Source organism: Molothrus ater, chromosome 20 (genome assembly GCF_012460135.2).
Source record: "Molothrus ater isolate BHLD 08-10-18 breed brown headed cowbird chromosome 20, BPBGC_Mater_1.1, whole genome shotgun sequence".
Classification (NCBI taxonomy): domain Eukaryota; kingdom Metazoa; phylum Chordata; class Aves; order Passeriformes; family Icteridae; genus Molothrus; species Molothrus ater.
The window spans coordinates 1,510,612-1,533,177 of record NC_050497.2 but is presented as its reverse complement, the minus strand read 5'-3'; the positions used below and the strand labels follow the sequence as shown (position 1 = coordinate 1,533,177).

At 50.9% G+C, this 22,566-nt stretch overlaps 3 protein-coding genes across 4 annotated transcripts in view; 1 reads left to right on the top strand and 2 right to left on the bottom strand.

Annotated features, from left to right (window-relative positions):
- Positions 1–9,522, bottom strand: part of PNPLA7 (patatin like phospholipase domain containing 7) — a 134,105-nt gene extending 124,583 nt beyond the window's left edge. For both annotated transcript variants that reach the window (XM_036394025.2, XM_036394027.2), the window contains exons 1-8: positions 9,419–9,522; positions 8,412–8,455; positions 6,005–6,070; positions 5,223–5,310; positions 4,569–4,651; positions 2,350–2,438; positions 1,879–2,019; positions 411–570 (exon numbers count right to left, since the gene is read on the bottom strand). In XM_036394025.2, the coding sequence (XP_036249918.1) occupies positions 411–570; positions 1,879–2,019; positions 2,350–2,438; positions 4,569–4,651; positions 5,223–5,310; positions 6,005–6,070; positions 8,412–8,455; positions 9,419–9,437 (690 nt within the window). In that variant the 5' untranslated portion in view covers positions 9,438–9,522. The remainder of the gene's footprint in view (positions 1–410; positions 571–1,878; positions 2,020–2,349; positions 2,439–4,568; positions 4,652–5,222; positions 5,311–6,004; positions 6,071–8,411; positions 8,456–9,418) is intronic.
- A 197-nt stretch (positions 9,523–9,719) lies between these two features.
- Positions 9,720–10,655, top strand: MRPL41 (mitochondrial ribosomal protein L41). The gene has a single exon (XM_036394011.2). It carries the CDS (start codon positions 9,981–9,983, stop codon positions 10,386–10,388), a length of 408 nt encoding a protein of 135 aa, XP_036249904.1. The 5' UTR covers positions 9,720–9,980; the 3' UTR covers positions 10,389–10,655.
- An 833-nt stretch (positions 10,656–11,488) lies between these two features.
- DPH7 (diphthamide biosynthesis 7) lies at positions 11,489–20,328 on the bottom strand. Its single transcript, XM_036394010.2, has 9 exons — positions 20,171–20,328; positions 19,550–19,686; positions 19,036–19,123; positions 18,212–18,306; positions 16,484–16,650; positions 15,591–15,663; positions 14,736–14,801; positions 14,393–14,565; positions 11,489–13,410 (listed from the first exon to the last, which is right to left on the bottom strand). Exons 1-9 carry the CDS (start codon positions 20,306–20,308, stop codon positions 12,797–12,799), a joined length of 1,551 nt encoding a protein of 516 aa, XP_036249903.1. The 5' UTR covers positions 20,309–20,328; the 3' UTR covers positions 11,489–12,796.
- Positions 20,329–22,566: the final 2,238 nt, after the last annotated feature.

Here is a 22,566-nt window from a genome sequence, read left to right as displayed (position 1 = left end):
GACAGAACTGGGATTATGAGTGTGGAGTGTGACAGAAGTGTGTAATATCACATGGTGGAAAACTCCGAGTTGAAGGTTTTAGAATACAGTAATATATGTAAGGCAAGATGGAGAGTTTAGGGTGGAGGCTGGTCCTTCTTCGTCACCTTCTTCATGGGTTTGGGTGGTTTTGTGTAATTGGATAAAAAAGTCCACATTGCAGGGCATGGGTAGTTGGTTATTGGGTTAAAAGTAAAAATAATTTAGGTGTCATTTCTTAATTGGACAGTTTATCCTTAAAAGACCTTGTAGAGAGAGAGCTACATCTCCATTTATTACCTTGTTAGAGTAAAGTACTGCAGAACTCACAGCTTGTGAGACTGTAAGACAGATAAGAACTAACAAACATCTGAGTTTGAACAGGTTCTTACACTTTCTTGGATGCAAACTTCCAGCTTTCCATCCTGCACCACGTAGATGCTGTCATCCAGCTGCCCAGGACGGAAGATGTACTCGCCCTCGTGCAGCTGCACAAAGAACATGTGCTTGCACAGCTCCAGGAACAGGGGCTTCTCAAAGTGCCCAAGGACCCTGCAGCAAAGAAAATGCAAAGGCAAAACCTGAAATCACCACAGCCTTTGGAAAATCCTTCCTAAATTAGCAAAGCTCCAGCCAAGAGGAGCAGAGGAGCAGCTGCAGGGAAGGAGCCCCAAAGAGCTCCCAAAATAAGGTGCAAGAGCAGCAGGAAACACAGAGCTGGAAATGCTGGGGCTCCTTTGGAGGAACCCTCCAAGGAATGCAGGCTCAGAAGGAAGGACAGCCAAACTTCCTCCAGCAAACACCAGCATGGCCTGTGAAGGGGGATAAAAATAAAAACCGGCCAGATACACACACTCTGTGAGAAAAGTTACCCCAGGAACTTCCCCTCTCTCTAAGTGCAGCTGCCCTGCCCATGGAAGCAGGACACAGGAGAAATACTGAAAAGAGGGAAAAGCTCCTGTCATCTGCATGGAATTACAAGTTTGGAATATTCCATCTCCTGCCGGTAACATGCACCTGGACTCCAGTCAGTCACTGCCAGGCAGAGAGAAATATGAGTTTCACACTTGATCACTCTGTACAGAGCTCCAACAGCTCACATTTATCAGGATCAATCCATCAAATCCTACTGCAATATCAATTAGTCATAGGAGACCATAATTTCACAGCAGCAAGTTCAGATGACTGAAATAGCATTTTTATTTGAGAATGACTGACCTTCAGGACTATATTATATCACAACTGGGAGGAAAAATGAACATCCACAAGCAAAACCAAAATTACAGATTGGAAGATCTCCTCTTTGCTGTGTCAGCAATTTAACCCCTTGCTGAAGGGCCATAAAGACCAACCCTTCTTCTTAGTCTGCCAAAGAGCTGTGGGGATTAAGTTGACTTTGATTTATTTGCAACCTTTTCAGGCAGAGAGGTAAAAGATCCTGCAGCCCAGGGAGCTGTCAATATGGTATCCAATTAACATTTACCAATTATGATGCTTTTCTGTACAAAAAAAAAAATTGCCTGATACAGCCTAAACAGAAGTTTTAGGATGCACTAAATCTGTTCATGTTAGAACACATTTATTAGCACTATTCCCAAGCTGAGACAACTAAACTACTTCCTTTTTCTTCACCATCTCTTTTTTTAATTTTTAAAACAAACTCAGCTATTTTCTTAACATTTATAGAAAATTAAAAGTCATTCATTTTATCCTTATGTTCTGATGAATTTCAGTCAACCTCCTCAGGATTCTGACCATGCAATTGTAAAATCCAAGATTTGACACAAACTGTCAAATATTTACATCACTTGAACATCCCTCAAAACCAAACTCTAAATTTCTCTTTCCATTTAACATTACCTGACATTCTTAAGCATGTACAGGACTTCTGATGGCAAGTGGGAATTCTTGACATCAAATTCAGTCAGATCTGCCTCTAGCAAAGAAGGAGGAGGTTCTTTCCTCTGCAGAGTTGGACATTCCTTCTTAATACGCAGAATCCTACAAAGGAAAAAGGAAGTTCAGGATGCTCCCTCTTTTGTACTAATAGGAAATGTTAGATTTTTACGAATAGGAAATGTTAAATAAGCATATAGTAAGTATTGAAATCCACCATCCCAAGTTACACATTATCAATTAGCTAAAACATCCCACCCTCTTGCCCCTCCACCAAAACCATCCCAGTCCAGCAAACCTCCCAGCTGACCCACAGCTGACAGGACTGGGAAAAACCAACAGCTACAGAAAAGGGCTCTGCTAGGGATAAGATCCACAAAAACCCCAAACCAGCCCCCATGATGTGAATTTTCCCCTTCCCAAAGTCCCAGGTACCTTTTAGCCAGAGATAAAACCTTTGCCCGTTTCCGCATCCGCTGGCGAGGGACGGTGTTCCCAACCAGAGAGTTGGGAAGAGTTGTAACCTAGGGGGGAATAATGGACACAAAAACAGTCACAAAACCCCAAAACCAAAAAAAAAAACCCAGCCTGCTAATTCCAACCCTGCTGAGGCACCAACACATTTACCAGCCATTAGTGTGAGCAGAGTGAAGAGCTCATGTAAGACCTTGGAGGATTGGAATATCTACTTCAGGATCACTTCCTTTAGATAAAGCAAGTAAAGTATATTTTGATTTTACCAATCAACTACTACAGTGCTAATGGATGGTAGAGGAGAAGAATTCCTAGCTGTGGTTCTCATTCAGGAACACTCAACATCAGGAAGAGGAGTAAGGCACTGATCTCTGCTCTGGGACAGGGACAGGAGCCAGGGAGTGGCTGGAGCTGGGCCAGGACAGGTCAGCTGGAGAACCAGAGCACACAGCCTCAAGCTGTGCCAAGGGAAATTCAGGTTGGATATCAGGAAAAAGTTTTTTACAGACAGGGTGATAAAGTTCTGGAATGGCTGCCCAGGGAGGTGGTGGAGTCCCCATCCCTGGGTGTGTTTAACAAAGCCTGGATGTGGCACTGGGTGCCAGGGTTGAGCTGAGGGGTTGGGGCTGAGTTAGACCTTGAAGGTCTCTTCCAACCCAGTGATTCTGGGAATTCTGGGAATTCTGTAAGGTCAGGGCAAGGTTCTTCCCCCAGAGGGTGCTGGCACTGCCCAGGCTCCCCAGGGAATGGGCACGGCCCCGAGGCTGCCAGAGCTCCAGGAGCCTTTGGGCAGCGCTGCCAGGGATGCCCAGGCTGGGGCTGCTGGGGGGTCTGGGCAGGGACAGGGGCTGGACTGGGGGATCCTGGTGGGTCCCTTCCCCCTGAGGATATTCCAAGATTCTATCTGGCTGTGATGGTGACAACCAAGGCCTTTCCTTGCATTTCCTAGTTCCCAGGTGCCACCCTCTGGAGAAACACCACAACTGCTACACCAAGCAAGCCCCTCATCAAGTATTTTCAAAACATTCCCAGTTTTCCATTTGTTACCCTAAGAGCTGAATCTCTCTAAAAAGTTTCTCTCCCAAAAGGAATCTTTAATTAGTTTGGAGGGATTTTATTTTTTTGAAAATAAAATCTTGGTATGTTATAAAAAACCCAGGAAATACAACCCACAGCAGTTTGGGTGTAATGTTTTGTGTCTTACTCAGGAAGAAAAGCAAAAAGTAAGGTCTAAAACTCAAACAAAAAACTACCTGAAATTGTTTTCCCATGTGGAATTCTAAGCATTCTTATGTGAATTACATATAAAGAGCTTGGTTAAAATTATTCATATTATGAAGTTGCACATGAAAATCATCAAGAATATTAAAATTATGAAGTTGCACACACAAAACTTCCTCTCATTGAAGGCTTTTTTGGCCAAGTTCTACTTAAAGGCTGACCTGCCATGAAAGATTCAGGGAGCAACCACCTCCTCCACAATGAAACAGCTCCAGAACTGAATATTAAACCCACCACTGTCTAATTAAGTCAAAGTGTTTGAATGCACCTCAATGAAGTGTGGGAGGCAGAGGCTGGGGCAGTTCACAGGAGGAAGTGTTCCTCCACACAGGGTGACTAAGGACGGTTACTTCCCTGTACCTTATTTTTCTACAGTTGTTGGGTGCAGGGAGTGCACACCTGGACTTGGCAGCACAGGGAACAGCCAGGACCCTGTGAGGGTGGGCAGGCCCTGGCACAGGGTGCCCAGAGCAGCTGGGGCTGCCCCTGGATCCCTGGCAGTGTCCCAGGATAGGGCTTGGAGCATCCTGGGACAGTGGAAGGTGTCCCTGCCCATGGCAGGGGGTGGAATGGATGAGCTTTAAGGTTCCTTCCAATCCAAACCAGTCTGGGATTCTGGGATATTTAAACAAACATTAACTCCCTACAGGAGTTAGATATTCATTGATTTATTCCTGCCTTCACTGGCTGCAAATATTTTTCAAAGAGGAAAGGTCTGGCCAGAAAGAGAAGCTGCTGCTGCTCCACCAGCAATGCAGTCAGTACTGCAGGAGAGCTGAAACATCCACAACATCCCAGTGACATTTACAGGCTGGAGGCCCTGGGCCAGGCTCTGCCAGTGAAGTGTTGCAAACTTTACACCTCTCAACTTTACACTGGATTTCACCAGGTGCCCTCACCTTCCTCATGATCTTCCTCCCGTAGAACATCACTTTGTCCCTCTTGCGGAACCTGTACTGAGGCACGTGAGGCTGAAGTTGCTCTGGAACAGAAGCATCACATCAGAAACCCCCTGCAGCAGCTGGGAGAACACCTGAGCACAGCTTGGGCACTTTGCTGCCTCCAGAACAGCTCCTGTGGGCAGGGTTTGGGGTTTAAACCACCCTGGGATCCCTCATTGCCCAGCCCTGGCCAAGCCAGACCCAGGCAGGGCTGCCTTGAGGCTCCACCTCAGCCCCAGAGGAGATAAAGGGCTCTCTAAACACACTGAAGGCTTGGGCAGTTTTAATCTCCCCAAGGAAACCTCTAATTCAATCATTTCTCCATCTGTGACAGTGAAATCGCAGCAGGGGTGAATTCCTCTGCAGAATTCACAGCTGGTCCTGAGGCTGACACTGCTCACACCCCAAAGAAATGAAACCTGCAGGTGCTGCCTGTGACAGCTCTGGGCTCACACCTGGGGAAGGGAACCAACACAAGTTCTCCATCCTTTAAAGCTGCTGTTCTGCAAGAACCACACCTCTGCAGCAAACAACTACCACTGAAAATTACAAAAAGACTCAAGATTTATGGAAAAATTGGGTTTAAAACTTACATGGTTATCAAGTACTTACTAGACTGTCTCACTCTTCTGTACACGACAAACACAACAACTGCTATAAGCAACAGTGCAACTGCAGCTCCAATTGCAATTCCAGTCAGCTGGGAGGGAAATTTAGGGAGAAAGAAGTTAATGATTTTCAACTTCAGAAGTTACTACATACTTTTTGAAGGGCTGAAAAACACTCAGCTCAGTGAGATGTCTAAAAGTCAAGCACATTCATAAATACTTAATTTTTAATTCAAACATCTCATATGCAAGAAGTTTAAACTGCACCAGTGACCAGTCCTATGATCACATGGAAAATATTCCATGTTTTCCTTCCCAAAGATCTGGGAGCTGATCAACTCAATGTACAGGGGGTGTGTGAGGGCATGGAGGGACAGGAAAAGGGGGAATGGCCTCAAGATGAAGGAGGGCAGGGATGGATGGGATATTGGGAATTGGGAATTGTTCCCTGGCAGGGTGGGCAGGCCCTGGCACAGGGTGCCCAGAGCAGCTGGAGCTGCCCCTGGATCCCTGGCAGTGCCCAAGGCCAGGCTGGACAGGGCTTGGAGCCATCTGGAATAGTGGGAGGTGTCCCTGCCATAGCAGGGGATGGAACTGGATGGGCTTTAGGGTCCCTTTCAGCCCAAACCAGCCTGTGATTCTAAATAACAGCAATTAATTCCTGCCTCATGCACGGTGAGAGCAAAGAAACCAACACTCAGAGTTTGGCAGTGGCTCAGCAGAGCTCATGGAGCTCAGGAGAAGCTGCTGTGGATGCACCCCCAGCTGCTTGCAGCTCTACTTTACCATGGTGGTCTGGATCCTGTCCTCCACAAACTGCAGGATGGGGGTCCCACCTCCCAGCACCACAGCCTGGCAAGAAAAAGGAAGGTGAAATTAATTTCCCACAGGTGGAGAAAAGTCCCCATGAAAACACCTCAACCAACTGGATTGTGTTTTTCTTTGACTTATAACCCACTTTGCAAAGGGAAACGTTCAGTGGAAAGGGATGAGTAGGGAAGTTTTGTGTTGCCGTCAGTTCAGGCCTAAACCAGGGTCAAACAGAGATGAACACTTTTTAAAATCATTCTGTATTATTCAGAACAACAAGGATGAGAATGGAATGCAAAGGACTTTATGAGACTGAGAAAACAAGTCACAAAGCAGCATATTAAAGTCACATAAAAAGCAGATGATGCACATGAGCTCAGGTGTGCTGTCCTGGCACCTGTGCCCAGCAGTGTCACTCAGGATAAAACCTGGCACCTAAAACAGTCTCACGAATGCCAACCCAAAACTTAAGAGAGAGGAGGGAAAGGTAAAACAATTCTTAGGAACAAGTGAAAACAACATGAGTACACGGATAAATACATCCCCCTGTAAGTCTTGAACCTTAAAAGCACTTGAATTAAGCACTACACACAGCCCAGGTCCCATTCCTGCCCCTGGTTCCAGATCTGGACGACAGCTGAACTCAGCTTTGCCACCAAGAGAAAAATGAAGAGCACACCAAGTCACCAAACTGGTCTCTCTAATGGAATTAATTCCAGTTTTACAGCACAAAGGAAACTCCTGCCAGACCAGCTACCTCAACAGATCCCTGTGCTCACTTTGCCTTCTCAGGTCACTTTAGCACTTCAGTGTTTATCTTCCCAATATGAGTCAAACTAACTCTGTCACTATTGTTATCAGACTATTACTCATGGGATTGCAGTGAACAGTCACAAGATTTTGAAAAAATAAAAAGCTGAAGATGTGTCAGCAACAGGTAGAACACCTGGTGACACAGAGTTCCTGGTGGAAGTCTGTTCTGGTCACTTAATGCATTTATTTCCCCTTGACAGTGTCAGGGACACTGGGACATGGACAGTTCTGCTGCTCCCCAGGCCTGTATGATCTCAAATAACACCAAAAATAGTAATTGCCAACTGACACTCACATTGCTGCTGCAAGGGGAGAAACAAATCCATGGAGAAAAAGAATAAAACACAAACATGTCCAGGCTGGGGCTTCAGTACAGAAAAGCAAGAAGGGAAAGATGAAATTCAGACCTCCAAGAACCCCAGAGAGGTTCTTGCAAAGTTTTCACGAGTGACAGTGTGATATTGCCCTGCTCAGACTCAGGGGGGATCTTTCCCAGCCTGGACAATCCTTGTGGACAAGCAGAGGAAGCAAAGCAGCCAGGCTGAGCTGTGCAGACACCTGAGCCGTGTCAGTGACTGCTGTGACAGCTCCTGGGGCAGGAATGAGGTCACAGCCAAGTCACCAGGGCAGCTCCTCTCTGAGGAGGGCTGTGCTCAGCACCCCAAGCCAAGGAACCCTCAAAATTTCCTCTCATTGAAGGCAACGCCTGTGGGACCACCCTGCAGGGCCCTCCCTGCATCTGAACATGAGCAGTGACCTGCCCAGAGCATGGACTGGCACAAAGAGCATTTCTCTGCCTCCTGATGTCCAGGTTTCCTTAGGAACTCGAGGCTGAGCAGCAATCAGCACAAACATGCAGCCTCACAAGTGCAGCTCACACCCATCCAGGGTCCAGCACCCAGCACTGCTGAGAGTCCAACCACTCCTCACTGCAGTCCAAGGCAAACACTGACACATTCCCCGGGCAGGCAGGGGTGAAAAAGGCTTATCAACCCTGAAAACAAGGGCTTAAAATTGGGATTAGCCCAAACACAAGGCTTCCTCACAGCTCAGAGGCACCCGTGCCTTGTTTTGACTACAGAACCTGGATTTTCACAAAACATTGCTAACTGTGTACAAGTACATTGTGTGTGTTTTTCAGTTTGAGAACTATTTCCTCTCATGGGGTTTGTTTTTCAGGACTAGAGAAAGCATCATGTGCCCTTTTAGTCTGTGAGTTTCACATGTGTGATTAAAAACAAATGTAAGAAGTGCAGTCTGCCAGAATTCTGCAACTCCTCCTTTTTCAGGATAAAAATTAAAGTATCTTAATCATAGCATTATTAAAACAGTTTAGAATATGAAGCAGAGCATGAATGGTTTGCAAGAAATAAAACAAATACACAATAAAATGGGACCAATCCTCAAAAGTTTGGAAGGATAAAACTCCCAGCAGGAAAGGCTCTTTCAAAGTAAAAGCATCTAAAGGCATGGTCCCAATGCTATCAAATTAGGTACAGCTGCTTTCAGCTTCTGGAAACACTCACAGGGAAATAAGTAAGTCCAAAAATAAGAGCAAAACATATTGTACCTGAAGGCTGGTGATGTTTTCCCCTTCATCCATGTCTGGAGGAGCTGCAGGAGCAAAGACAAAAGCAAAGAGAAAGCTGAGTTAAGAGATGACTGCAGCTCCCGATGCAAACTCTTGAACAACACGAGAACAATAACTTTTTAACTTTATGCTCCCTTTGTGCTGAGCAATAAAACCCAGCAGGGAAGTGCTGGGGGCCGGGACTCTCCCGAAGAACCTTCTCCACAGCACGGCGATCCAGGCAGGAGCTCCCCGGGAGCCTCTCCACACGGAGAGAGCTGTGCGAGAGCCGAGAGCCCCGAGCCCGGCGGCCCAGCCGGACCCAGCCCCGCTCCTACCGAGAGCAAACACCGGAGCGGCCCCGCGGGACGAGACAGCCCGGGGACAGACCGAGGACAGCACCGACCCTGCCTGGTCACAGCCCCGACCCTGCCCGGGGACAGCCCCGACCCTGCCCGGGGACAGACCGAGGACAGCACCGACCCTGCCTGGTCACAGCCCCGACCCTGCCCGGGGACAGCCCGGGGACAGCCCCGACCCTGCCTGGTCACAGCCCCGACCCTGCCCGGGGACAGCTCGGGGACAGCCCCGACCCTGCCTGGTCACAGCCCCGACCCTGCCCGGGGACAGCACTGACCCTGCCCGGGGACAGCCCGGGGACAGCCCCGACCCTGCCCGGGGACAGCACAGACCCTACCCGGGGACAGCCCCGACCCTGCCCGGGCAGGGACCGGCAGTGACCGCGGGTAACCCTCATGGGCACCTCCAGCCGGACCCAGCTCGCTCTCCCGGCCAGCCCCGGGCGCTCTCCCGGCCATCCCCGGGTGCTGTCCCGGCCCGGTTCCGCCAGGCCAGAGCTCGGGACACGGGCTCCGAACAAGACGACAACAACAACTCCTCCCGCCGGGCCTGGGGCACCGGCACCACCGGGGGCACCGCGCGGCTGCACCAGCCCGCCAGGCCCGCGTCCTGCCGCCGCGCTCCGGCGATCCCCGGCACCCTCTCACCTGCTTCTTCCTCCGCCATCACCGGTGCCGGTCGCGGTGCCAGCCCCGACACCAGTCCCGGTCTCTGTCCCCGGCGCTCGCGGTCCCCGGGCCGGGGGCGAAGGGCGCCGAGCGCAGACCCCACCCGCTGCCGCCAGGGGGCGCGGCCGCGCCAGGCCCCGCCCAGCCGCGGGCTGCTCGCTGCTGATTGGCGGGAAAAGCCCCCCTGGAGCCGTTCGGCTCGCGGGCTGCGCGGGGGCAGCATCGGCGTCGCTGATTGGCTGGCGCGGCCCGGCCAATGGGAGCGGGCGGTGTTGGGGTGTGCGGAGGCGGGAGCGCCGCGGGGCCACTCTGGGTCGTGAGGGGAACCCGGCCCCGGCGCGGTTCGGGGAGGTGCCGGTGCTCGCAGGGACCGGCTCCGCCTCTGCTGGCCCCCCCCGGTGCTCTCCTGGGCTCGCTAATTCCGCGGGGACTGGTCCAGTCTCTCTGAGCTGCCGGCTGCCCTCAGGGACCGGCCCGGCTCGCTGAGCCCCCGGTGTCTGCAGGGCCCGGCTCCGGCCCCGCTGAGCCCCCGGTGCCCGGCATGGGGCTGCTGACCCAGCTGGTCCGCGGGCTGGTGCGCGGCGCCGACCGCGTGTCGCCGTTCACCAGCAAGCGCGGCCCGCGGAGCCACAACAAGGGCCGCGGTGCCAAGAAGCTGGGCGTGCTCACCCGCAACAAGAAGTTCCTCCTCGTCAAGGAGATGGTGCCCGAGTTCGTCGTGCCCGACCTGACGGGCTTCAAGCTGCGGCCCTACGTGTCCTACCGCGCCCCCGAGGGTTCCGAGCCGCCCATGACGGCCAAGCAGCTCTTCGACCAGCTGGTGGCTCCGCGCATCGAGAAGGACGTGAAGGACGGCACATTCGACCCCAACAACCTGGAGAAGTACGGCTTCGAGCCCACGCAGGAGGGCAAGCTCTTCCAGCTCTTCCCCAAGAACTACGTGCGGTAGGGAGCAGGCGGTGATACCGCCGGGCAACGCGGGACAGGCTCCGTCACTGGACGTTAAAGCAAATCCTTCTGCCTTGCTCTTCTGTAATATCTGATTTGAGTCCTAGTGAAATCTGCGGTTTGATTTCCCATCCATGACTGGTGATGCTCTGGGAGACAGATGTGCCTGGTGAGAAGAGCCCTCTCTGGGGTTCTGAGGATGAGGAGTCCATGACATTTCTAAAGAAAAAGTACTGCAAAGTTTAGGAATTAAACTTTAAAAATTAAATTAAGACTGGAAGTGTTCACTTTGGGAGAAAGGAAGATGAGTGGATGGTGTGTGAGCACTCAGTCTGTAATAAGGGCTGCCAGCTGAGTTCTTACAGTGGTGTGGGGGGTTCAAACCCCCACATTTCCGGGGCTGGGCAGGGCTGTGATGGAGTGGGGGTGCTGCAGCCCCAGTGACACAAGGATGAGCTGTGCTCAGGGAGCAGCCACAGTGGGGATGGGGAAGGCACAGCTTTTCTAACTGAGCTCTGCATTTTTCCCCTCCTGTGAAGCTGATCACAACAAGTCACACACACGTGGCTTTTACTGCCTTGCTGCTGTTGCTGTTGGCAGCCGTGGCCCTTCATCCCTTCCCTTGGGAGCCTTGCTGCCCCGCAGGGCACTTGGCAGCTGCCTGGAGGGGGATGCAGGGCTGGAGAGCAGGAAATCCTCTGCCCTTTGCTGCCAATTCCACCTTGCTCTTCAGCACATCATTTGCCTCACACGCCGTGTGAAGGCAGATCAGAACTGGCTCACCTCATTGCTCTGAGCAAAGCAAGGCCTGGCCTAAAGCCTAAACCAGGCTGGTCCCAGTGGGTGTCACCGCTGCAGCCTCGCTGCCCTGGGGCTGTTCCCGCTGCTCTCACAGGGCAATAAAAGCCATTACAACCTTTAAAACAGATACAGGGACACACCCTCGGCTTTCCCAGGAAACTGGATTGTCCACTCTGCCTCCCAAAGAATATTCACCCCTGGAGCCCGAGCTGGCCCAGGCCAGGGCACAGGGTCCTCACAAGGACTGTAAAGTCTTTTTTTCTTTTTTTTTTAAACTCAAAACAACCAAAAAAAGATAAATCATTTATATTGGTTTTATTTTAGAAACATCCAAAAATAGCATGTTTTTCTTTAGCAAAAGCTCTTGTTTTCATTACTAATATGAATCTTCATGTAACAGTGTTCCAGAATGTTTGCTAAAATACACATTCACCCTTGAGAAGGGGGTTACAAAGCAGCAAAGTTCTCATCTGCTGCACCTCTTTTAGTTGCAGCACTGTTACACAGAGACCTGTTGCTGGTGTTTCTTTCCCTCCACACGACTCATTCTTTAGGACCTTCAAAGACCAATCGTGCATGCTAAAGGTTACTGATCTAGTTTAAGCTGGTTTTTTGTTTCTAACAATAGAGAAATGTTCCAGAAAGGGTGTTTAGCTGATGTTTCACAGTGAAAAAAAGAGAGCTAATGGAGCAACCATGAGAAATCCTGCAGCCATTCCTGGAGGTAGTCAGGGCAATGCTGTTGAGATTTTGGTTTCTGTACTTATTTCAAATTTAAAAACATGTCAAGAAACACCACTTATACTTTTTGGAGGTTTTGATCTTAAAGCTGTTCACCTTTTAAGAACTGAGCTTGCCTTTGGACCTAAAGGTGGCTCTGTGGAGAGCAGAAAGAATGAGCTGAATATGGAGAGGCCATGGGGGTGGTTGAGTGGCACTAAAACATGGTGGGGTCACTACAGGACTTCTCTGAACCAGGGTGTGCTCAGCTGGGAATGATGAAGGAATCTGCAGTCAGGTGATGAGTGATGGAAAATGATGGAGAAGCACCAGGACCCTCACAAGGAGGATCCCACAGCACTTCCCATCACACAGACAGTCTGCACTTCCTTCTCTCTGTTAAACATCACTGTGAGCACACTGCACTGCATCTGGCCTGTCTGAGCTCTCCTCCCATCACACAGCCAAGCCTCTGCCCAGGGGCTTTTCTGAGACATTCAGGAAACCTTCTGATCACTTCCTGGGTCTGCACAGCAGCACAGCCAAGTCTGGTTTGTGAGGGAAGGAGGAGAAGGGGCCTGACAGATCCATTGTGAAATGCAAACCAGCCTTGAAAGGAGTCAGATCTGAGGTACAAAGCAGCAGCCTGTGAGAGGAACTGGGACATTAAGGGAAAAACTGAATAAACCTGTCTTGGCCATAACCACAGGCCTCTAAGCAAAGGCTTCCCTCTGTGCTGAAAACAGAACTTGAGGAATCCCATCAGTGTTGGCCTTGGAGGACTCCCAAGCTCAGCAGTAAGATGGCAAAGCCCAGCAGAAGTCAGGGCATTAGGCTCAGCTGTCACTCTCAGTTCAGGAGTTTTCCTCCCTCTTCCATTGGGGCTGGTCAATGCAAACTTTCAGCTGTTCCTTTGGATGGAGATCTAGGACTTGGCACATCTGGAGGGGTCACCAGGCTCATCTCCCACTTCCAGACATGGAGGATGTTGTCATAGAAAGAACAAGTGGCCACAATGCTCATTTCTTTGGGGCTGTCTGGAGACCTGGCTGAGTCACTGCCTCTGTCCAGGCCCATTCCATTGGCTCTCTTGGCTCCTGAGTCAGAGCTGCTGGCTGACCCCAGATCTGCCCCTTGGGCAGCCAAATCTAAACCTCCCTTTAAACCAGAGCCCCTGAGCAGTCCAGAATCCCCAGCCAGCTTTGGCCCTGCCCCTGCTGTGAGTGCCACAGCAGGGCTTTCACTCTCCTCATCCAGGATTACATCAAAAGTAGCTGTAGGAGATTCATAAATTATCTTCAGGTTCTGGACCTGCAAATTCAGCCTCTCATCTCCTTGCCCTGATGCTCCCACGAGCTCCTCCTGAGGCTGGCACACAGCAGCAGGGTCCTGGCTGGCAGGCAGGGAATCCCTTGGACACAGCCTTGACCAGTCAGCCCCATAGGCCAAGGAATTGTGCAGGACATAGGATGACAGGATGATACATTCCTCTGTGTTTTCCGCTTGAAAAAAAAAAAAAAGATAAATGAAATTACTTAGAAATCAAGTTGTGGGTTGTGGCAGAGTGCTCAGCAGCCATTCCAGCACTGGCTGTGTCTCATGGCAGAGTTCTCTGGTTATTCCCTTCTTCACCACTGAGTGGTGGAATGAGGTACTGACCATTTTTCAGCCACCTCTCAATGGCCTTGATTCCTCCTGGGTCAGTAGCAGAGGAGAAGAGGGTTTAACATGCATGAGATTAAAGAGCATCATTATTTGAAGTGTCTACAAAGGCTCAAGATGGACAAGACTGATCACAGCACAACCTTCACTGAGCCATGAACACACCTGGGGGATTTCCAGGTCCTGGTTATTAACACACTGCACTGACTCTCACAGTGAGTTCCTTCCTTCCCCACACAGCAGAAATGCCATCCTCATTTCCTAAGCTGTTGATCTGGCCAAGGTCTGGAGATCCCAGGAACCCAGCCATCCTCTGTCAGCTTGCATTTGTAATGTGAATGCAAAGGGCTTTTCCACCATGAAGTACCTCATCATTCACATGAAGGGCTTATTCATGTTATTCTGGATTAACCAGGCTGCAGAGCACTTCCTTCCTGAGGCAATAACTGTCTCCCCAGCAGGTCAGTGACTCCTGCTAACAGGAAAGCACCACCTGACAGTCAGAAGCACCTCTCTGAGCCAGCAGAATGCACACAAACCCAGAGTGGTTGTGCCCTCACACCAAACACAAAGGCTTTCCTCCCGTGAAAAAAAAAACCTTTGGAAGATTTACACACACACAGTGACAGGGCCTTGGCACAACCAAGCAGACCAAAAGAGTGCCCAGATGTGGAAAAGCTGGAAGTTACCTCAAACTGGAACAGATGGCTATTAACACCATCTCAGTCCTTCCAGCAAGAGCTGGAGCTCCCCATGAACCTGGGGGCAGTGAAGGAGCACACAGAGCAGCCCTGGGAGCACCTCTGCTCCCCAGACACTCACCCAGGCTCCCGCGGCAGTCCAGGATCTTGAAGCCGCTCTGCATGCAGGCTGCCAAGAGCACGAAGTCACACGTGGGGTGCCACTTCAGCCTCCACACCCCACCTTCCACGTGGGTGTCAGCCAGAGGCTGCCTCATGTTCCTGGTGTCCCACAGCAGCACGTGCTCGTCGTAGCTGGGGACACAACACCAACAGGCAGAAAAGCACAGCCAGGTCAGGGCACAGGACAAAGGTAGGAAAGGCCACATGCTCTGCACCACATGGAATTCCTGCAGAGGCAGCAGCACGTTCAGGTAACAGAATGGGTTGGGCACACCAGGGGAGAGCAGCTGGAAGGGCCTCACCTGCCTGTGGCCAGGAGATTCTCCCGGTGGGGACTGCACTGAATGCTGCACACACCCATGGAATGTCTGCAGAGGGGAGAGACAGCATTTTGAGAAGGGCTTCTCCCTTGAATTTAAAGGATTTTGAGTCTGCATTATTTCATCAAGGTGTCTCAGGAGAGGTAAGCTCAAAATTTCAGTCCAGTGACCTACCCAAGCAGATTTTCATCTACTGAGTCCAACAGCCTTCCCAGGGACAAACTCCTACTCACATCATCTCTCAGCACAAGTATTTTCTAGTAATATTTACCCCATACACTGCTGCTCAAAGGCCCTAAGAATTCCAGCAGAACACCTCCATTCCCAGGAGACTTTACTCCCAAAATTAGTATTTCCATAGCCATGGTCCCCAGTGTAATTTAAGTTTACATACAGAATTCCACTGGAGAGCTGTGTATATTGTTTTAACCATTTTTAAAATAAGATAGAAAAGAGATCACTTCAAATAACTAACCAGTGGAGAAAAAATATTTTCTAAAAAACATTCCATAATAATATATCCAAACTTAACACACACAAAAATTGCCAAAATAAAAGTATAAATCAGGATTCTTTTTTAGAAAGAAACTACCACCTTCTTCACATGTGGAAGTCAGCACTTGGTTTATTGTGTTAAAGGACACAGAGAAGAAAGTTTCAACCTGAAGTTGTTCTGATGAAAAAACCCTAATAGATGCCTCCATTTCCCAGGGGAGGCAGAACCAGCAGCCACTATCACTGCACGTGTCTGAATTCAGTGGCTTGGGCAGGGGCAGGGCAGCAGCGAGGGTTCCCACCCCACTGCTGGAGGGCTGGGCGTGGACAGGTCTCACTCACCTCCTGCTGGTGAAGACTGGAGCCTCCGGACTGCACCTGGTGTCCCAGCCCTTGAGCAGGCTGTCATCCCCTCCTGCCCAGGGACAAAACACTGTGACCCTCAGCACCAGCCCTGAGCATGGGGCAAAGCAGTGCCAGGGATCTGCAGCTCCTCCCGAGGGGCAGCTCCCACCTCTGCTCTGGGCCAGGGACAGGAGCCAGGGCACGGCTGGGGCTGGGCCAGGGCAGCTCAGGCTGAGCTCAGGGCAAGGTTCTTCCCCCAGAGGGTGCTGGCACTGCCCAGGCTGCCCAGGGAATGGGCACGGCCCCGAGGCTGCCAGAGCTCCAGGAGCCTTTGGGCAGCGCTGCCAGGGATGCCCAGGCTGGGGCTGCTGGGGGGGCTGGGCAGGGACAGGGGCTGGGCTGGGGGATCCTGGTGGTCCCTTCCAGCTCAGGGCAGTCTGTGACACAGAGCTGATGCTTTCCAGCCCTGGGATCTCACAGAATTTAACAGACACACCAAAAAATCACATTAGGCTCCCAATACTCATCACCACAGGAAACACATGTGGTATCAATATGGTGGTACCCTCCTTTTTGGAAAGAAAAAGAATTAGGAGTTATAAAGACTGGACTCAAAGAGCTCTCTGGCTCTTAGCATACTGCAGAAGAATATAATCTTTTTGCCAAGTCACCCAAAGTACAGTTTTCAGGGTACAGCTTCTCCTAATTAACTCCAACCCTTTTCCACCATCAAGAAATGAAGCCTTTCACCCCTAATCAGAGGACCCAGCTCTGTCAAGAGGTGATGCAAGCAGCTCACCCAACCCTGGAAAGTAAAAACCCAAGGAACACATCCCCAGACAAGGAGCACCTCCCCAACAGCCCCAAGGAGATCCCCAGCCCATACAGACCTGAATACACAATATCAATGTCCCAGTAATTAAAAGCAGCAATCCAGGCCTCAAATTTGTGAGCTTCCCACTGGTTCAGGACATGCACAGAAGGAGCAGATTCATCTATGGAGAAAAGATTCAGCTTCCCCTCTGAATCACTGCTGATCACTCTTAAAGGACATCCACTACAGCAGGGTACACAAAAAACATTGGGAATTACTGCAATCAAATATTTCAATTCAAATAAACACTGGTAGAGACTGGCAGCATGGTGGCAGGAATGACACATTCATACAATTCTTTCCAGCTTCATCTTAAAATCACCTGCCCCAGTGACTGCCACTCCCTGCTCTCACAGGGAGCAACCACTCACACCCAGGTCAGGGAAGGAACCACTACTGGCTCTCATCTTTCTCAGAGATGCAAAACTTGACTTCTTACATGCTTCACATTACATCAATAAACAAATTCCATGTGAAGAGGGTTCTTTTTTTTTTTCCTCCAAGTCAGACTGACAATGCCCTTTCAGAGCCTCTTCCCTCTTCTGGAGTACAAAGAGATGTTTTATTTCCTTGCTATCACTGAAACCCAAAGCACTGGCTGATCCTGACCTCTCCTGCTCTCTTCCTGTGCCACAGTTACAGTTTCTAGACACAATGACCTTGGAGCACTGGCAAATGTTTTGCAATTCCCAGTGCACAGATTTTCTGGCATTCCCTGACATGAACTAGATCCCTTCTGTTTGGTTACCTGCAACTGCAGGCACTGCTTTGGTGGCCTAGGGCTTCTTTCCAGTTCTGTATCAAATGATTCAACCACACTCCCAAAATCTGAATCTCCCAAATTCCCACATAAGAGATACAGGGCCACCCCCTTCCTGCAGAGATGTGAACAATGCACATTTGGCTTCTAGAAGAAGTTACTGGTCTCTCAAGTGACAACAATGACAGGTTTAAAGGGGCATTTCATCATGGTAACAATCATTTATCATGTAGGACAGAGACAAAAAAAGGAGGAATGTTAGAAGGAAGTCTAACTGGCAATTCTACTTGTTCATTAACACATTAACACAAACAGAAATTGCTTTAATTAGCAAATTTGCCCTACAGCATTAAGCAATGACTGCCTGATCTCCCTGGTTTCCAGCCTCACACCAAAGGCACCACTCTTCATCTGCACCTACAAAACGTATTAACCCCCACTCCCTTTCAAGGTACAGCTAATTCAACTTATTTCACACAGCAATGCTGTTTCTGAAATCTCATGTATGAGCAGCTGAGAGAAGAAGGAGCCACTTCCTAACCAATTCTCTCCTGTTTCTCACTAATCCATGATTAAACTTCCTACATGTGCTATTATTAGCAGTTCTTAAGGAGAACTTCACACTAAAATTTCAGCTGTTCTAAGAGCAGAGTTGGTACCAGCAGCTCCATTTGCATCCCGTTCTGGTCTTTCCTTTTACCAAAGGCAGCAGAAGACACATCCCTGGCTCACCTGCTGCCATTCCCCAGAGCACAACCTCCCATTTGTTGTTGGTTTATTCTCTGCTCCTGTTCCAGTGGCCAGTGCTTGTGTTCCTGTTACCTTTGCTCTGGAAAGAGCTACTTCTAGAGCAGGGCCAGGGAGCCAGCTGGGATCAAGAAAGTCAAAATCACTAAAGACTGCTTCATCCAAGTGCTCAACTTCTCCTGAAAGTTGTCCCACACACCCTGGGCTCCAGCCCCAGCCTCCATCTCCCATCCTCACCACTGCTCTCGTCCAGTGGACCAGTCCAAGGACAAGGCCAGGCGCTGTGCCCCGAGATCCACCCTGAAGCGTGGCTCCAACATGCAGCTGTTCTTCTACTGGAAACAAAAGGACAGCATTAAGACTGCAAAGAGAGCAGGCACGTAATGACAGGTGCACTGCTTCCCACAGAAACAGGTTTTCCAAAGAATGATGAGCAAATGAGGGTCCCACACTGAAGAAGCAATGAAATGTGCCACAGCACTGTACAATCATCCAGTGCTGGCTGAGGGGCAAACCATGCTGCACACACAGGATCCCACCCTTCTGCTGCTCATCTCCCACCAAACCTCCCTTAAACTCTGCTGCTTCTCAGGGAGCGATGAAGTGTAGCAGAAGTGATGACCTGACTGCTGAATTCCTTTACACACTGGCCTCTGCTTTCTTTGCTCTGTGAGACTGGCTCTGGTCACCCTCTTCTCTCACCATCAAAAGAAACCCCACTCCAAAAATCCTCCCTGCTTTTATCAGCCTTGCACTTTCTGATGTTTCCCAGTCAGGCCATACTTGTTTCCAGCGTTTGCTTCTTCCCTCCTCCTGCCTCTCCTCCCCGACTCTGCAGATGGGTAGAGCCCAACCCAACTCTCTGGCACCATGAACAAATTCATAGAATTTATGACAAACATTATCAGAAGACAAAAGAAGTATTTAAAAAGCTAAGCATGCTGAGGAAGCCATGGAAACCAGCTTTCCTGCAAGCCTATACACACTACCAGTAAATGTAGAGATGTAGCAAACACGGCTTAAAACCAGCTTCAGCAGCAGCAGGCATTGCATCCACCCACCTCACTTCCAGTCAGGTGGCAAAATTCCACAGCACCTGTGGAGTTTGCGATGCCAACCATGGGATGTTCTGCAACAGGAATGTGGCACCTAAAAGATCAAGTTAAACATGTCTCCAATGTCTATCTTTCTTGTATTTTAGGAAGAGAGCAAAGCCATAACTTTCATTCCAACATGCACAAGAAGAAGGTATGTAACTAAAAAAATCTCACATTAAGAAAATCTAAGGCTCCTCAAGTTCCCACACACCTGCAAGGAGGGGATTCTGTACAAGGGAGATCTCCTATATGTTATTATATAAATAAATGAGGTACAAAGTCATCAGTCCAGTGAGCAGAAAGTATAAAACAGAAACAAGGCAGTCTTTTCTCACTGGAACAAACTGGAAAGTATTTCCCTCCAAGAAGTCAGGAACTGTTCCAGTAGTAACTATTGCTGTTGCTGCCATGCCAAAAAAGGATGCCGGGAGGAGCAGAGCGTGCTGCGGTGGCACCGAGCCTGGCGGGCCGGAGTTACCATTTGATGTCCAGGATGGCGGCCGTGTCGATGCGCTGGATCTCGGTCAGCGGGATGTAGGGCTGCTCCTCGTTGTAGTGGTACAGGTAGAGCCGCCCCGTCCGGTCACAGGCCGCACTGCTCCCCCGGGAATCGCTCTGTGGCAAACACGGGAAAGAACGGGGCAAGCTCAGCCGCGCTTCTGCCTCCTGGAGATCCTGCCAGGAGCGAGGAGCTGGGCTGAGGCTGCCACTTGCTCAGTCACAGCCTTGAGGGATGAAAGGAGAGAAGGGATGAAGGGAGACAGCCACGCTCACCGGAGGGGCCCCTCTGCCCCCCTCGAGCCGCCCCAGCCGGGACAAGGCACGGCAGCACCGGGGATGGGGATGCGGCTCGCCCGGAGCGGGGCCAGGCGGGGACGGGGCTCGCTCTGCTGCGGTGGCGGCCAGCGATGGGGCCGGGGCTCACCCCGGAGCGGTACCGGGCACAGACGGGGATGGGGCCGGGGCTCGCCCCGGAGCGGTACCGGGCACAGACGGGGATGGGGCCGGGGCTCACCCCGGAGCGGTACCGGGCACAGACGGGGATGGGGATAAGGACTCGCCCCGGAGCGGGGCCGGTCGGGGCCGGGGCCGGGCTCACCTGCTCGGGCGGGCGCAGGTGGTAGGTGCCGCAGGCCAGGATGCTGTGCCAGCCCTCCACCGGGCACCACTCCACCGCGTCCGCACTGAACTCCGTGTCCACCACCTGCAGCGTGCGCGTCCTGCACGGCGCGGCCATGGCGGGCCGGGCCCTGCTGCGCCGCCGGGGCGGCTCCCGGGAGGCTCGGGGGAGGCGGGGCCGGCCCCGTCTGCTTCCCGGTCAGGGCGGGCCCGGGGCGGAGCTGCCCCCGCGGAGCCGCCTCTTCCCCCGGCCGGGCTGGCCACACACGCGGGGCTCCCGCCGGGCTTTGGGTGCTCCCTTCGTCTGTCCGAGCTCCCGCCCGATGTGTCCTTGGCTGCGGCTCCAGCGCCCCGCCGGGAGGGACCCGTGCCCTGAACCCGGCAGCCGCTCACGAGGGAAATCCGGGCTCAGCCTTTCCTCGCCATCCCCCAGCGCCTCCCTTAGAGCCCTTCCCCAGCCCGGCCCGTCCCGAGCACACCCGGACTGGTGCCGCTGTCCCTGCGCAGAAGCCGTTCCGGGGCTCGGAGCGCTCCTGGGCGCTGCCCTCTCAGCCTTTCCCTCTCCCCTCAGCCTTTCCCTCTCCCCTCAGCCTTTCCCTCTCCCCTCAGCCTTTCCCTCTCCCCTCAGCCTTTCCCCGGCTCAGGGCGGGTTCTGCCCCTCGGGATGCGCCCCGCAGCCATTCCCGCCGCGGTGCCGCTCCCTGCGCTGCCCTGGAGCCTGCGCTGCCGCTGCTCCCTGGCGGAAACCCTGCAGACCCAAAGGTCTCCTTGCTGAGTGAAATCAGCCAAGGCTGGGCCGTTTGCTGTTTTCCCATAACCAACCCTACATTTATTGCCACTGAATTTCATCTCCCACTCTCTCATAACATCCTTCTGCAATTCACTCAGCCTTTGTTATATTATCATTACACTGAATAATATCATTAGTGGATTTTGCCAGTTTCATTATACATTACCTTTTTTCTAATGGTTTTTTTAATCTATTGGACATCCAGCTGTTTACCTCCCACCACCATAAAAACCCTCCCTTCTACTCCTTTCCTGTCTTTTAAACAGTTGTCTTTGTGACATTTCCCTTTTTGACCAGCAACTTTTCTTCCTTAAGTGCCTTGAGCAAAGTCATCATTGAATGCAGTTCAAGCTGTCCCAACCAAATCCCCTTTTCCCTGCTTGTTCGATGCCTGGAATTGAAGCAATTCCAGTAAAGTTTTGAAGCTGATTTCCCCGTACAGAACCCACACTGACTCCTCCTCAGTACTCAGCCATTGGTGCTGCTTCACAGCATCCACGAATTCACGAAGTGCAGGTGGCTGTAGTTTGAAATTCCTTCCAGAAGCTGCTGTGCCATTTGCTGTGACATTGTACCGAGGGAGAGGTCGCCATCCCAGCTGGGAGCTCAGCTTGTTCATCCCTGAGCTCCCTCGGAGCCGTAGGTGGCACCGTCTGGTCCTGGTGACTTGTTGCTGCTCATTTCAGCTGAACTTTCATCTCTCCTGCAAGCACTTCTGCTCTGAGCAGATTCCCTGTGGAGCTCTCCATATGGAGTATTCCCATGTGAACTCCACCAGCTCTTTCACAGGGAGCACATATGCAAACAAGTCACTGGATTTTCTTCTGCTGAGGCTTTCATCTTCAGGTCAGCCCTTCCCTTTGCTGTGCATCAGTCTCTGCTGACTCCAGCAGTTCCCCTGCTCCTGATTTTTTCAAAACTACTCATTCAAGTTTTATGACTTGAACAGTCCTCATAGTAATTTTTCTTTGTATTATTTTGCTGGGTTGGTTTGTTTCTTTGCTTGTTCTGCATTTCACCTGCCAAATGTTATTCTTTCCATCTCTTACATTTGGACACAAGTTCAATTTACCAAGGATTTCTTCTTACTCTGAGTATCCCACATGCTCCTGTTTAATCACACCAGCTTCCTTTTGCTCTCAGTGCTGTTTTGCTGGGTGGTGAAGCTTTGCTCCTGGCTCATGTGGTGTCTTACACCATCTCCATGCCTCCCATAAGCATTTCTGTCTTTCAGCTGCTCCTTTTACCACGAGTTTCATTTAAAATTGAGTCACAAAGGAAAACTAAGACTATAATCTGATGGTGTTTTCAAGGTGCAAGTATCAGAACACCAAGCCCTGCAATCCCCTATATTTCAGATTTGGTATTCCTTAAGCCAGCCAGGATTTCCAGTTGCGTTTTCTGCATGTTGGAATTGGTGATATCATCCTGCTTGGATAGGAAGGAGCACTGGAAGGTGCCTGTACCAACATTTCACAGAGTTTACAGGGGGTGTGCAGCCCTGTTACAGCCAGCACCAGGAACGCTGCAGCCTCCTGCCCTGAGCTGGATTTACCAGATTTACCTGCAGGAAACAACTTGGATGA

Bases quoted from the DNA above. Each gene is read 5' to 3' on its own strand.
- MRPL41 (XM_036394011.2), top strand. From the start codon at position 9,981: ATGGGGCTGCTGACCCAGCTGGTCCGCGGGCTGGTGCGCGGCGCCGAC.
- DPH7 (XM_036394010.2), bottom strand. From the start codon at position 20,308: ATGGCCGCGCCGTGCAGGACGCGCACGCTGCAGGTGGTGGACACGGAG. The intron at 19,687-20,170 runs GTGAGCCCGGCC...TGTTTGCCACAG, and splicing joins ACCTGCGCCCGCCCGAGCAG to AGCGATTCCCGGGGGAGCAG. The intron at 18,307-19,035 runs GTGGGTGGATGC...TGTTTCCAGTAG, and splicing joins GCCACCTGACTGGAAGTGAG to AAGAACAGCTGCATGTTGGA.